A 16,098-nucleotide genomic window follows, 5' to 3' on the forward strand; every position below is an offset into this window, starting at 1 on the left:
ATTATTTTGGTACAACGAACTGAAGTGAAATTTCCATGATCCCGTTTAGAGACCAGGCAGATTTTCATTACTAAACCAGACATTAAACCATTACCCGGTTACAGATGACAACAATTTGTCAACTCCGATAATTGGCGACTCTTCAATGGCCTTCCCAATTTTGTTTTGCTTTGTCCAGTTTGCTTACATTTGCTCCAATAGTCTCTCTCACCTCGCAGACTATCTTATTTGTGGAGAAATATCCTTCCCTCTTTGTGGACATTAATCTTCTTGTGTTTTACTCCAGTGGTGCTCAACTCCAATTCTTCAAGGCCCCCCCCCCCCCCCCCCAACAGGTTCAGGTTTTAAGGATATTCCTGCTTCAGCACAGGTGGCTTAGTCAAAGACCACCTGCGCTGAAGCTGGGACATCCTTAATAACTGCCTGGGGGGGTTGTCTTGAGGACTGCTCTACTATATGGACTCTCTCTCCACATGGAAGCCCACCACTCCGTCTCAGAGCTCTGTGACAATCACACACGGATAATACTAAGCCTAGAAGGGAAATGAACCAGCATTTTTGCACTACCACTAATGAAGGTTACTTTGCTGTTTTGTAGCTGGAGTTCAAAAAGACGTTTAAATCCCTTGCGTATGCCCCACTCACATCAATCTGCTAAACGTTTAAAACTCTGTTGATCTTCTTACTTGTAGACTTTCCTTTGAATTTTTGTGCGTAAAGCGAACAGCCAGTTTTAGTTTCTTGTTGTGGTTTCTCTTGGACAGAGAAATGTTCTAGACGTAAGTGCTTTATTGAAGGCATTAATTGTTCGTGGATTTTTAAGCCACAGAAAAGGCATGTTTTTCAGTGGTGGAAGATACGATTACAAAGGGAGAGTTCTATTGCTCTTCCAAAGATTCCCAGACTAAACCTCACACTGCACAACCATTCCAGAGCGAGGATTTACTCCCAGTGCCTTAAATAAAAGGGTTTTGTGCTCCTGTCCCATCTATACCTGTAGGTATAAAATAATGCACACCTTGATTCACATTCATGTGAAAGGGACTTATCGATGCTAAAATCTCCCAGCTTCAAAACTGTGGCAAAAAGCCTCAAGTATATTTTTCAAAGCAAAAATCCTCTTTCCCTTCAATAGGATTTTTTTTCTTTTGTATATCTGGTGGGTTTTTTTGCTCCCGTTTTACACCTTGTTCTTCTTCCTTTTTTTCCCCCTTTTTTCCCCCCTTTTTTTTTTCCCTTTTCAAATTTTGACCCTAGGACCGATCTCCAAAAAGTACAATCCTATAAAGAAAATATCAAATGCAGACATATATTTTCTATAAGTGACTTAATAAGAGATTCTGGCTCTCCCAGCCCTGCCTCCGCATAATCCTACTTCTTCCCCAACGCCAACTCCTTTCGTTAACACGCAGCTATCCGACACACACCAACCTTCCCATCCCTCTGTATCCTGTGTTTCCACTTACCCTTCCTTATAGATTGGGCCTTCCTTTTACCTACTGTAACAATGTATGTTTGCTTGTTACTTTATTGTTTTCCAAACCTATTGTACTGCACTACTAAATATGTTGGCGCTTTATAAATAAAGAAAATGCAGAAAATGATGTCTCCATACAAATAAAAGATCACAATAACTGAAATTCACCAAGTGGATCCCTTCCCTGCAACACATTGGTGTCCTGGATTTTGAACTCCCATTCCTATGTATTGTATCCGTGTCACTACATGCATTTTAGGGACCGCTGGCAGAGAAATGGTTAACAAGATCTGGTCACGCCATTTTTAATTGTGAGGTTTCTTTTTTTTTTGTTTTTTTTTTGCAGCTTATTGGTGCAACCGCTCTAAACATAATTAAGGAACAATCGCTCAATGTCGTAAATCTGTTTACACACCCACAATGATCAGCAGAGACGCCAAACACACACAGGAAAGCGGCAGGAGAGACACTTCCTCAATTAGCCGACCTGCCTAACGAAATATTTATTAAGCGATCAAATGGCGGACACGGGAGCAAATCGAGCATTGACAAATGCTGGCGGTTCTGCTTGGCATTCACAGCACTGCGGTGATTGTGTGCGGAGCCCTCTAAAATGTAAATAAGGATCCAAAATAGACGCGCTATTAATTAATCGGATTTCATATTAAGAATCAACATGTGTGATGACATCCCGCGAGGGTGCTGTGCGTGATTTATGTCGCTCCTGTTCTTTAACTTTGCATCTCCGCCACTTCCTCAAGTTGATAGGGGAAAAAAATGTTTTGTTGCTTTTCCAGAGAAATGCTTGAGTAAATGTTATTTTTTTAGGAACCACTTTAAAGATGGCCGCCCTGTTGCTGGTTGAGATTCCCGGGTTTTAATTGCGTGTCACTGTTTAACCCTTTTTGTTCACTAGCGATCGCCTGTCTTTTTAATACGTGGCATGACCTCGGTTTGCAAAAGGAGAAATTCAACCTTGAGATAACCTTGAGATTCTTGGGGCATAGTGGTTTGTATGAGCACTGTAGGACTGTCAGATTTTTAGCATAGATTTTAGTCAAATCATGTTGCTATATTGTATACATCCTGCTGTTCGAAATGAAAGCTTTCTGAGAAAATACATTAATGCTTTCTATTGATAATTGCCACAAAAGACCAGAACAACTTGTTTCTGGAATAGGTAAATTGTTGAAACTCAATCGCTCTTCCCAGTGATCAAGTTCTATCTACCGTAGGTCTTAGAGCAGAGGTGCTCAACTCCACTCCTCAAGGGCCACAACAGTTCAGGTTTTCACTATATGGGAGGAGTGGCGTAGTGAGTAAAGACACTGACTGGCACTGCGTTTGAAGCAGGGGAACCTGATCCAATTCCCGGTGTCGGCTCCTTCTGACCTTGGGCAAGTCACTTTATGTCTGTTCTACAGGAGCCAAAAACATAGATTGTAAGCTCCACGGGGCAGGGACCTGTGCCTGCAAAATGTCTCTGTAAAGCGCTACGTAAATCTAGCAGCGCTATACAAGAACATGCTATTATTATTATATACCTGCTTCAGCACAGGTGGCTCAATTAATGATTGAGCCACCTGTGCTGTCTTTGACTGAGCTACTGATTGAGCCACCTGTGCTGAAGCAGGGATATCCTGAAAACCTGACCTGTTGGTGGCCTTTAAGGACTGGCATTGCCCACTCATGTGTTTACATCCAAGTTTCTTCATCAGTGGTAATGAGACAAAATGCATCGTGCAACAGTGTCACCTGCTAAATTTGAGCACTCGTGACGATTTTTTTCTTTTTTGTACCCTGCTAACTTCACAGTGAAATGTTACCCAATAAACCAGGTTTTATACTTGAAAACGAGCGGTAGCTCTCAATATCTTACTTCCCGGTAAAACATTTTATAAATAAAAATATAGCTACATTTGTGTAGTTCCTGACACATTTCTTCCATACATTCATTTTACCTTTTATGTACAGCTCCAAATTTGGTCCTAAAGAAAGTTGTATTATTGTGTGTACCGTTCGACATCTGAATTTCGGGCTAAATTTGAAAATGAATCAAAGTAAAAATTAAATTATATTACAGATGTTAAGGGAGGGAAAACTGGTTTGGAATGAAAACTTTAAATTATGCTCAAATAACAGGATTGCATAATCCTGCAATTACTTCCGTATTTTGCAGTGTATTGAGGCTGCAGTGTATTGTATCCATCACCACCACCAACACCACACAAAAGATTTCCGTAAAACTCATTTCTGAATAAGGAATTCTAAAGAATGGTCTGTGGGTATTTGCTATCAAACGGTCCTGTTTTCTCTTGGGCTGTTTCTTTTTTTAGTCTCCATGACATGAGTTCATACTTTCTGTCGGGGAGAGAAAAGATCGTCTTTGTTTTCTACTTAAATCTGTAAAAAAAAAAATCTACATGTGCCCCGCTTCCATCATTTCCATCACGTGCCTTACAGTATAATTAAATGAGTGTTTGTAAAATCACGAGTCTGAGAAACGTCGACGTATATTCTCAGCTAGTTGGCCACGGACCTGGTGGATAGTCCTGACAAACAGAAGAGAGAGCTTCACTATGGATTCCGATGAATTGGAACATGAAACCTTTCTGATGTGGGGTTGAGAGCCATCAGTTAATTGTGGGATAAGTATTGGAAATGCCGTTACAGGTGCACGTTGCATACAGCAGGGCCCCGCTTCTCGGCGCTCCGTTATACGGCGGCACCGAGAAGGGGGGCCGCCATCTTGGATTTCCAGTCGCGCATGCACAGAACGGGCGGGTGAGCCCGGCGCGCATGCGCAGGCCGCAGGTTGCGCGCGCATACCATAGTTTGCACATGCGCAGAACGGCAAAAATGCCGGTTTGCGCATGCGCAGAAGTGAAAATCGCCGTATCCGCTTTCCGGCGATTTTCACTATACGGCGGGCCTCTGGAACGGAACCCGCCGTATACCAGGGGCCCTGCTGTACTTCCATACCGTAGTGTAACCTAGGTTCCAATGGTGTCCTTGATCAAAAATGAGCCTTATATTATGAGGGAGGAATGACTAAGGGGACCAGAAATGGAAGAAAACGTGTGTGAAGCACTCCTTGTATAGCATAGGTCAGGAGTGACCAACTCTCCGGTCCGTCAACAGGCCAGCACAGGTGGTTCAATCAAAATGACCGAGCTACTCCACCCCTGTGCAGAAGCAGGAATATCCTTAAAGCCGCAGTCCAAGCTGCATTTTTTTGTTTTACACGTTTATTTTCCCTTTTAATATGTGCATCAGTACAATCCACACAATAAGTAATTCGCTAAGTTGCCGATCAATCCGTTCTCCTGCGATCGATCGCGAAGATTCGGCTCGGGGGCTCACTAAATGGCTGTCAGTGCAGCCGAAGAGGACCAAAGATGCAAAGTTCTGTGGGGAAGATCATGTGACCAGGTAGTCACTAGATGCAATTGGTGCACTGCTAGAGAGAGGGCAGGGCTCAAAAAGGGGTGTGCCAGAGCCTGTTTCAAAAGAGGCAGGGGATGTGACTTTGTAAATGGTTGCTATAGAAACAAAAAATGCTAGTTACATTACAATACATAAAAAATGTTATTCCCAGTTGTTGTAGCATTACCAAAAAAAACAAAAACAAAAAGTATTTTCTCATAGTACAGAACTGCTTTTTTTTTTAAAAAACACACAGACAGGCTATTGCTTGGTCTGCAGATTTAAACCCGGTCATGGGGGCTCTTGAGGTCTGGAGTTGGGCCACCTCTGGCAAAGGCTATTCTCAGGGGCCCCTACTCCGCACGCTGTGACGTTTTCACCCCTGTGCTCTGAACATTTCATTTCCATTCATTGAATAACCTAGATTTAACTCTGGTTACTGCTTATTTTATAATATTATTAATAAAAAGCTGTGTGCCGGTATATCTACAGAAGCCAAGTGACTTTGCGTGGTGTAAATAACATTACCCACACACTAGACCAGAGTTTAAGTGGATCAGCACGGTGCAGGGGCCATGGAAACTGCTACATTAGAGCAATGTTTCAGAGAACATACTAATATTCGCTTCTGACCTTGTTAAGTGAAGTGTTAAGCGCACAAATACTGAGAACATGATTAGTCGTCGCTAGTGAATCATACTGTTGAATTTTGAAACCCACTCTAGTATTCACATACTCACTCTTGTGTGCCAACAGTGTCAGGTTTTTTTTGGAGTATGGACATTGTAAGGTCTCAATGTTGTGGGTGAAACGGCAGTGCTGTCCACTCACTAGATAAACTGGTTGAGTAGCTGAGGAAGATTTTCTATAGTATAATATTTGCCTTGCACTCGCTTGCGTGTTTCACAAACTGCAAAGAAAAACAGCTCAGCGTTAAAGAAGTTAAACATGTCTTATGTTTTTTTCATTTTTTTATTTAGTTTTGTAGTATTGGATAATATTTACTGCATTTAAAAAATATATATTATTCAACTCTTAATGCCATTTTTAATGAGTTTTAAAGGATCCTTTGATTTTCTGTAGCAGGTTTATCAAGGCTCCCCAGCAGTGCAAGATCACTTTCCTGTTTGTGATAATGTGTTGCCAAATTTCCTAGCAGTTTGTGCTGCAAAACTGTAACAATACATAATCGGGATACATTGTTGCTTTTGCGTTACTGACTGAAGCAGCCATTATGTTAGTCACACAATCAGGATTTTGACAGATTTATAACAGGAGCACCAAACTATTGCCAGGGCTTAGATGAGGATGTAGAATTATACATTTGTCACATAATGTACATATGCAAATAAAAAGGAAATAAAAGGGGGGTGTCGTTTTGTTGCTTTAAATTATCCCTGGGCAGGGATAGAGTGGTTGTACATAGTGATACTGTACCTTTTTTATTGGACCAAAACGGGAGTTCTTTATAGATAAAATAAGTGCACAGTGTACATTTTAGAAGATGGAGCTGAATCAGCGACACTAGAACTTCATCAATGAAGCTTTGTCATGTTGGTCCATTTAAAGGTGTCGCAACCTACAAAAAAAATGAAAGAATTGGTGCTATAACAGGGATTTGCAGGCCCCTCCAACAAGGGAGGGTTTAATAGGGTAAGTGAGGCACAACATAGGACCCTTCACAGAAATTCCCTTACCTGGGCTGGAAGTCTATATATTTTCTTCTATTGAATCAAGGCATAGCCACTGGATGGTGAGAAGACGTTGCTATGCCAGAGTGTGATAGGTTAGCGGAGAATAGACGAGCCCTTAACTGCAAGGAGGCTATTAAAATGCATGAGAACCCTTGTCATTTTAAAGCAGGGCTCTTAAACCAGTTTCCCAAAGGGACTGGATCAGAAAATAAATTAGGAGTAGAAGATCCACACGAGTATTATAATGTAATTTAGCGAATACAAATCCCGCGTGTGAGCGCATTCACATCTCGGACAGGTCTGCAAACCTGCCTTTCCCCATTATCTCTTGGCATGCAGTGCTTCCACTGCAGCCAGGGATTCTGGGTAATGACATGGTAAATGAGCACACAGTGTAATCTTTTGCATCAAATCCATTTTAACATGGACTCCCCTATAAGAATATGCCTGCCACAGTCAACAGGTTAATTGTAATTTAAGGTACATGGGAGGCCTTTAAATGCTTGCAAAATCTTGAAATAGAATGATTTTTTAACATATGTACCATATATATGTAAATGACCTTACAAGTACGTTTCAGTGTGAATAAAATTGCACTTGGCTGCTTGCTTGTACAACAACAATGAATTTAAGCAACAGACGGTCCAAGGACATCTCCACGGTCATTTCCAAGTCTTGTCGAAAAGCTCTGTTTTAAAGGATTGATTTCACTCTGGCAGGGGAGGTATTTTCCTCCAAAGTGGGAGACCGTAGTTTAAAGCTGCAGACCAAGCAGCATTTTTTTTTTTAAAACAACTCTGAATGACAATTGTAATGTATTCTAATGTAAGAAGTTTTTTTTGTTTCCATAACCATTTACAAAGTCACATCCCTTGCTCTTCTGAAACAGGCTCTGGCACATCCCTTTTTTGAGCCCTGCCCTCTCTCTAGCAGTGCACCAATTGTATCAAGTGACTGCCTGGTCACATGATATTCCCCACAGAACTTTGCATCTTTGGTCCTCTTCTGCTGCACTGTCAGCCATTTAGTGACCCCTGAGCCGAATCTTCGGCAATCGATCACAGAAGAACGGATCGATCGTCAACTTGGCTAATTACTTATCATTGTCCGAGTTGTATTGCTGCACATATTAAAGGGAAAAATAATCGATAGCTTGGTCTGCTGCTTTAAGACCCGCTGCCTTAGACGCGTATATCATAGGTACTCTTTATTAAATTGTACACAGTGTGTAGTATCTATGTATACTATCTTTGTGATTTATGGTTGGTTGTGCAAACCTGCTTAGACTGACGTGGCTGTACGAACTTAAATGATTGTTCTCTATGTAGAAGGTTACAGATTTCTGCTTAATTTTCCATCCATGTCCATAGAGACCAAAGAGGTAAAATTGCCCCGACCTTGACGCAGACCATGTTCACTGGACTGATTTGAAGATTGTACCTCTGCTCTAATCAATCCCCACATCTTTATTTTGGCGCCCCCAAACAGATTTCATTTTCTTCCATTGCTATTGCAGTTAGAAATGGGCGAATTTTTTGGGGCGGATTTGGATCCGTCTCGGATCGGCCGGTGCGTGGATGTCCGCAAATCCGTTTTAAAAAGGGTAATTCACCTTTTCCGTATTTTTTTTTTTAATCACCGTCAATACAGTCCGCAGATTCCGCAATCCCGCTGGTGGATTCTAAGGAACCAATCAACAGATTGAGCAATTCGCGGAATGGCTTGTTAAAATCCACCAGCGGATTGTATCCAATGGCGGGTTTGGATTAATCCGGTCGGATTAAAACTAGAACAATCCGTCGATGGATTTTTCACTGCGGAACGGATTTTGAATGGAAAGTTCGGGAAGTTTCGCAAACCGGATTTTGGCAGTTTCACCCGTCTCTAATTGCAGGGCATTAAGCACGAATTACTGTCGCTTACCCCTTTGCCTTTTAAATGGACTAATAACCGCATCCCTACTGACCAGTCATATTGTATGGGTCTCGGACTGGGATTCACTAAGCCGTGATGTGAGCTATCGCACCCCAATACCTGGTTGCGACACCTCGCATTGCGGCATAGTGACTCCCTGCCTTGGAGTACTGAAATACCTTTCCGAGTTTGTATTTGCTTTATCTTCTAACTCCTTTGTATCCTGTTTTGTGTCTTGTTAATTTCTCAATGATTTCAGTTTCTTTGTTTGTTGTTCTAGGCTGTAAAGATTTTTCCTCATTACCTGAAGCACTGGTGTTAATGACAGATTAATCAAGTTGACACCTAGGTCATAGCTATTAAAACAGCGGCTGCACATAATAAGAGTAGATTGGAACGTTGTGCCTGGTGGAGTTTAGTTGCCGCTTTGTGTAAACATGTATTTTCTATTTTATAGATACACGTATAAACAATTTTAGTAATGTAATATATCCACACTTGTAAGAGTTGTTCTATATAGGTGGTGCTCAACTCCAGTCCGCAAGACCTCCCCCCCCCCCAACAGGTCAGGTTTTAAGGATTTCCCAGCTTCAGCACAGGTGACTCAGTCGAAGACTGGTTAAGCCACTTGTGCTGAAGCTGGGATATCCTTAAAAGCTGACCTGGACCTATTGGGGAGGGTCTTGAGGACCAGAGTTGAGCAATAATGTGTGTTTCACCCATATACAATGTTCTGGTCTGTTTCTTAACTGGATCTGGGATTAACAAAGTTTGACATTTGATCCTTCTGCTAATTGTCTGGCTTGTAAGGTTATCTAGTAATTATCCAAAGTAGAGATGTGATGTTTGCAGAAGCACATGCTTTGTCAGTCTTTGCTCAAACGTCTGCTCGCCAAACTGATTGAAGTCACTTGTATACATTACATTTATATCTATCTGCAGGTATAAATATATATATATATATCTCTGTCTTTCAGCTACAAGGATCCATAAAGAGGAAACTGGAAGATGACAGCTCCCCTGTGTCTGGCATGAATGACCTACTTTTCTCAAGTGACAACAAAAGACTCTGTCTTGATGACGTTACACTCTCTATGGGTCAGACCCAAAGCACCAGCTCTAGTGTGTCTTGCCCAGAGTTACAGAACTCCCCATTCTCCACCAATCACAGTTCTTCATCCATGGGAGTAAGTAGTCATTCGGTTTTGCTTGAGAATAACCATATGAATGGCAGGGGCATGGCCTCCCCCTTTTCACAAAGCACAGAGATGGGTCAGAAAGGATCATACGATGAAAAGGCAAGCAACATGCAGACTGTGGATCAAGAGTTGCAGGATCTCCTGGAGGAACTAACTAAAATGCCTGATCCATCTCCAAATGAGTTGGACCTTGAGAAGATACTGGGGAGTAAAGCAGAGGAGCAACTTCTTCTAGGTCATTCACAGCCAAGCTTGAGTACAACACCCAAACTTTCCCCCCAGACATCCCACTTGGACAACCATATCGCCAACAAGGATTTTTCTGCTGGTTGCAACCCTGCTGGTTCACCCCAAATTAGGCCCTCGTCTGCTGGAACAAATTATTCTGTTCCTTCTTCGAACAAGCCAGTTCATTCGCCCATTTCATCAGCTCAAAGTAAGAGTCAGTCACAGCCCATGTTACCTGTGTCCATGAGCAGCATGCCTGGAACAAGTTGGCATGCTCATCAACTGAAGCAACTGGCTGCAAGTAAACAAGTATCTTCAACCAAGCAACAAGTGCAGACACCTAACTGGCCAACTATTTCACCTACAGGTCTTTCCCCGCCTTACAGACCGGGGTCTTCCCCACATCAACAGCCCTTCAGCCCGCAAAATGTTATGGTGTCTGGTATGACCACTAGCAGTTTACAAGGAAATAATATGCAAGGTTCTCAGAATACACTGCTCTCAAGCATGACCTCAACCAGCAATCCAACCAGCCGACCTTCCCCTCCTTATGTGTCTGAGAAGATTTCGAGTCCAGCGATTAACCAGCAGCCATTCAGTCCTCAAAACCCAATGTTGCCGAATATGACTTCAAACAACATTCCAGCAAACTCCATCAAAAGCCCCCAGAGTAACATGGTGTCCGGCATGGTACCTACCAATTCTGGACCCTCTCCACCCTATCAGCCTGAAAAGCTTTCAAGCCCAGCCCTGCATCAACAGCCATTCAGCCCTCAGAATACACTGATGTCTAATATCGCCCCCTCCAGCAACCAGTCCAATATGCAGAGTTCACTCTTCAAGTCAATGTCCACGACCCAGTCCAAAAACATGAACATGATTATGCAACAGCCTTCCAATGGCTTGCAGTCGGGAATAGTGAATGAAGTGTCAGTGGCTCACGATCAGTTTTCTTTTAATAACACCAAACCACTGTCTCATTTCGCGCCTGACGCTGCTGCCCAGAAAATGAACTTGTCTCCGAGTCCAGGGTCATTGATCCACTATCTCCAGCAACAGCAACAGCAGCAGCAGCAGCACCACCAAAATCCAGCAATGCAACAGTCCCAGCAGGCCAGCAACAACCAGTTTCTGCAGCAGCAGATACAGCAAATGATGCAGCCACCGCAGATGCAGAGACAAATGCAGCCAAGTGGCTTACCTGCGCAAAGTCGACAGGTAAGGAACCTGTTTGTATGTCTGCGTAAGTGAGGAACTAAAACAAAAGATAATGCACTTCAGCTGGAGGGTGACGGGCTCGGGGGAGAGGGGGGGGGAAATGTGACAAAGTACTTCTTGACAGAAAGGGTGGTGGATTTGTGGAAAAGCCTTCCAGCAGAGGTGGTAGAAGAATTCAGGGAAGAATAAGGGAATTCAAAAAGCTTGGGATAAGCATAAGGCTATCGTAGATAGAAACGAGAGCCAATAATCTAATGGATTCTGAGGTTTTACTGCAATAGGAAAATGGGGAGATTAGGTGGGATGAGTCGTGAGTGTTTCTTATCTGATGTCAAATTCTATGTTTATGAAATGTGGTACATGTAATGCGTACACATATTAGTGCACTTTGCTAGATGCGTGCCACCCCAGATCACACCCACATAATAATACTTTTTTTTTTATTCACATTTCTATTGAATGCAAAATCTGAGATTTATCAAAATAGTCTAAAATACCTTCGTCATGTCATTTTATAGGTTACATCTGATAGTGCCCTACTGTGATCATGTATTGCACACATTCGTAAAGGAACAACTGGACCAATTATTCTACAATATAGGATTTTTGAAGAAAAATAGGGTTATTAGAAAATGTATCTTAAAATTGACACAGAGAAAATAAAAATAAATAAAAATAATATAATCAATGCAGAGAATGTCCATTTGACCATAAGGTGACTATTGGCCCCATGTACTGAGCAGTGCTTGGCTCAGGAGAAAAGTATACTCTCAAATGATCAGGAAATAGTGTCGAGTTCCAAGCAAGCTTCTGAATAGCGCAGACGCAGTGCCGGAAACAGGATTATCTAGCTGCACACCTAGCAGTGCTTGGATTCTCTTATTCCCGAAAATGGAAAACATAGCATAAAGATGTATTATTTGGGGGTTAATTCTTTCAAACACTCATAGCAACATTTTATAGTTTGCCATTTAAAGGAAAAGGGATTTTTTTTGTATTACTGTTTTTTTAACATATGTTTGAAGCCGGGTGTCTCTGGAGCGGAACCCCATTAATTTCAGCCCTGGGGACCCCCTGCTTCCTGAGATACAGACCTCCATAGGGGATGCCGGCATCATGTGCAAAGTTTTAACGCTCACGCGGGGCAATAGGAAGTGGAACCTCATGACATCACGGCTTCCTATTGGTTCGCAGACCGTGGGAGCTTTGAAACTCCGCCATTACGTGATCCCTGCTAGCCGAGCGGAGTGGCTACCGGCACCCTCTTCGGAGGTCTGTATCTCTGGAAGCAGGGGGTTCCCAGAGCTGAAATGAACGGGGTTCAGCTCTGGAGACCCCCCCCCCCCCTGCTTCAATCATCTCAAAAGCTAGTAGATAAAGCAGAGTGTTGAAATACTTGGAGGTAAACAGCGTTAAACCTCTCCCCGTGTCCTTATCAATAAGGCGACTGCTTTACATTTTAGCATATTCGTGATGAACAGTGCGATCCTGACACATACATTCTCACCTATCTGAAATGAACCTACAAAATGCCATAACTGCCAACTGGAAGAAAATCGGAGGGTTAAAAGAAAAAGCAAAGTAACAATGCAGCTGCCTGGTGTTTTGTTCAGGCGCCTTTCCTCCTGTACAAGAAAGATAGTGTGCGCCCGCTTCAACCTAGGGATGTGTGGGACCTGGCAAGGTGCACCAGGGGAATAATATGCAGAACCCAAAAGAGAGAATCATGCCCCTATTGGGTGCACTATTGGGCGTGTCTTGCTACGCAGGGTTCCTTCCCGTAGTCGGTTTCAGGCGCGCACTGACTGATCTGGTCATTCCTGTGACGGACCTTTATATTGGACGGCTATTATCTGGACACAAGTGATAACTTGAATTATTTTTCACACACTGACCTTAGCTTTTTTTATTATTTGTTCTGTCTAATTTGTACCCATTTTCCTTTTCCCCTTTCATTTTCACATAGTTATTAAAAGTTATGTTTTAATTCTGCCATCACCACATTTTCATTACATACCGCTAGCACTGAGTGCACCCAATAGGGGGCTTGTTTTTTTTTCTTTTGTGTTCGGCCTTTCCTCCTATAACAGCTGTTTTCTGCACAAAATGGTTTGATTGGGAAACATGATTGATATTTGTTTCATGCCAACTTCCCATCAGAAATGTCAGGTCTTCAGATATGAAAACGTATTTTATAGTCCTGAAACATGCAAGACAGGGGGTTCTCAACAATAATCCTGAAGACACCCCCCCCCCCCCAAACAGGTCAGGTTTTTAGAATGTCCCTGCTTCAGCACAGGTCTTCGACTGAGCCACTGATTGAGCCACCTGTGCTGAAGCAGGGATATCCGGAAACCCTGACCTGTTTGGGGAGGGTGGGGGCTTGAGGACTGGGAGTTGAGAACCACTGGTCTAAGAGAAACACCCCCCACATTGAAGGACAGCTAGACCTCTGCAGGGCTGATTCAGTTACCATGCTAAAGAAAAGTGTCCCATTTTGTTTTCCTTGCAAAACCCAGCAGTGACCGGCGTAGGTTGCTCTTGTTTCTGAAATGTGGCTCTTCTGTCATTCTTTTAACGCTGAGAAATAAACCACCGACTTCCTCCCTTGTAACCAGCGGGAAACACTGCCTGCCTTCTCACAACTCCAGCTCACCTCATTTACCCTGTGTTCTGAAACCAATCAGCAGGTCACCACGCCAGTCACCCAGCTCTGATCCCCGTATCATCTTACTGCTGTCTTTCCTGCACATTCTCCTTCCTATATATTGTAGTACTAAACATAAATGGTGTTTCTTTTAGGGTGTGTGGCGACATGGTTGACACAGACTGCGTCAATGGTTCCAAAAACAAATGTTAAGGACGCGGGCTTTTTTGTGTTCTAAATTTGTCATGTAAGATTGGAACGAAATCTGCAAAGAATAATTTATTTTACATAATGGAAAGAGGTGCAGCTTGTGTGCGGAGAAAGCATGTGGATGGCTGCCAATTGGAGTAGGAACACAAAGGCATGAAATGTGATCCTTGTAGCAAACAGAGAGGAGCAAAGGAAAGCGAGCAGCTGTTGACATAAACCCCTAAGAGAGGCTTCTAGGTACTTTATGACATTGGAATAAACACTGTAGATATTCTGCGCCATTGGTATATAAGCCTGCACACATTAATGTCTTAACAGTGTATTGAATTCACCATGTAAGTTGGGTATAAAAGGAAGTAAAGACGTCCCCTACTGATGAAGACACTTTTTGGAGTGAGGGAAAGTGTGCAGTAAATATAAATACCACTTGTCGGTATATTCACGTCTCAAGCAGGTCTGCAACCCTGCTTTTAACCACTATCTCTTGGCATGCAAGTCTTCCACTGCCGCCCGGGATTCTGGGTAATGACATGCAATGCTTCCACTGCCGCCAGGGATTCTGGGTAATGACATGCAAATGAGCACACCGTAGTAAGAGAAACCAATGCAGATCTTCCTTAGAAGCTCTTTGTGATCTTGGAATATCTCCCGGGGGGCGTGAACACCAAGAAAATTAATTGTAACCTCTTTGAATATGGATTTATTATGCGAAACCAAGGTTTAACCCCCCCAAAGTAAAGCCCATTAAGTGGCTTACACACCTGCTCAAGTGAAAGGGCTGCAGGTTGTCTTCTGGTGCGGGATGTCTCACAGCATAGCACCGCTTTCTAAACATGGGCCTAAAAGAGAGTGTGGTAGGAAGATCACTGATAATCTGTTGCAATCGACCCTGACCCTTGATAATGAGGACAATTTGCAGATGTTTCCCCAATAATCTTAGCTCTTGACTTTCAATAGTAAAAGATTCCCTGTGTGTTAGAAATTTGCATGGGCGTCCAAACAGTATAACATGCAACATGCTGTGATCATCTTTTTTTTTAAGCTCTGCGGGGTCCACTTATCGAGGCCACGCTGGTGCAATTTGGGGGCAAATAATGCGTCGGATGTGCCCGGGGAAAATAAAAAGAAATCCTGCCATCAGTTGGATTTTGTTATTCTTTAATTTACTTTGATGCTACTTAAACCCGATCTTTTGCTTGGATACCTCCACACCACCCAGAAAAAAATAATAAAAGGATTACTTTTTTCCTTTACCTTAAAAGATCTCGGCGGGTCCGTCAGAGCTCAAATGGGATGCCTGTAAAATTAATTAATTAACTTTTTTTGTTTATACACACACACACACACATATAGCCATCTGGGTTACCAATAGTAATGGCGGCTTTCTATTGGTAACCCGGGCAGTCATACGTATTTTTTTTTGCCGATCTTGCTCCTGCCCTACTTCTTCCAAAGTCGAAGACTGAGCCATCTGTGCTGAAGCAGGGATATGCTTCAAACCCGACCTGTTGGTAGCTGTCGTGGGCTGGCGCTGGCCACTCCTGATTTATCGGTTAATTTAGAAGCAAAGCAGTAGGGTCCCTGGAAAGAGGCGCGTTGCTGTTGGAACTCCCCAGAGCTATCTTAAATATGTACCACCCTACACCCCCCCCCCCCCCCCCAAAAAAACCCCATTGAGCAGCACATCTGCTTTAGGGCGTTTTTGTTCTGGATACAACATCTGCCGAACAGAACTGCATTCTCTGTGATGTCATCGACTCCTACCTTTACCAGGAGGTGCAAACCGGGGCACCTAAAGTTACCATCTATTAAAAAAAAAGCTAAATGCAACACTCGAGCAGAAGAATAAGACGGCAATCTGAGCTACTGTTTGCCATATTTTTTATTACCCCTTTCAAAAGTGTTTTTAATCAAATGCATAAAATGATTTAATTTTAGTCAAATATAAAAAGCAGCTGTTGTATAGTGAGCGTGACTAGAATACTGGAGATTTAAACACCAGCGTTTGGTTTGAGAGACGCTATTCACGGGATCCTAGAATAACACTGGAGAAAATAGGAATAGAAGCGTTTTATTACATTATTA

The 16,098-nt window shown here is 42.7% G+C and overlaps 1 protein-coding gene across 4 annotated transcripts in view; it reads left to right on the top strand.

Moving 5' to 3' along the window:
- The window catches only part of MAMLD1 (mastermind like domain containing 1), a 135,757-nt gene that overhangs the window by 67,734 nt on the left and 51,925 nt on the right, over nucleotides 1-16,098 (top strand). For all 4 annotated transcript variants that reach the window (XM_075573288.1, XM_075573290.1, XM_075573291.1 and 1 more), the window contains exon 2: nucleotides 9,489-11,156. In XM_075573288.1, the coding sequence (XP_075429403.1) occupies nucleotides 9,489-11,156 (1,668 nt within the window). The remainder of the gene's footprint in view (nucleotides 1-9,488; nucleotides 11,157-16,098) is intronic.

The sequence above is a fragment of the Ascaphus truei genome, chromosome 16 (genome assembly GCF_040206685.1).
Source record: "Ascaphus truei isolate aAscTru1 chromosome 16, aAscTru1.hap1, whole genome shotgun sequence".
In the NCBI taxonomy this organism is placed as follows: Eukaryota; Metazoa; Chordata; class Amphibia; order Anura; family Ascaphidae; genus Ascaphus; species Ascaphus truei.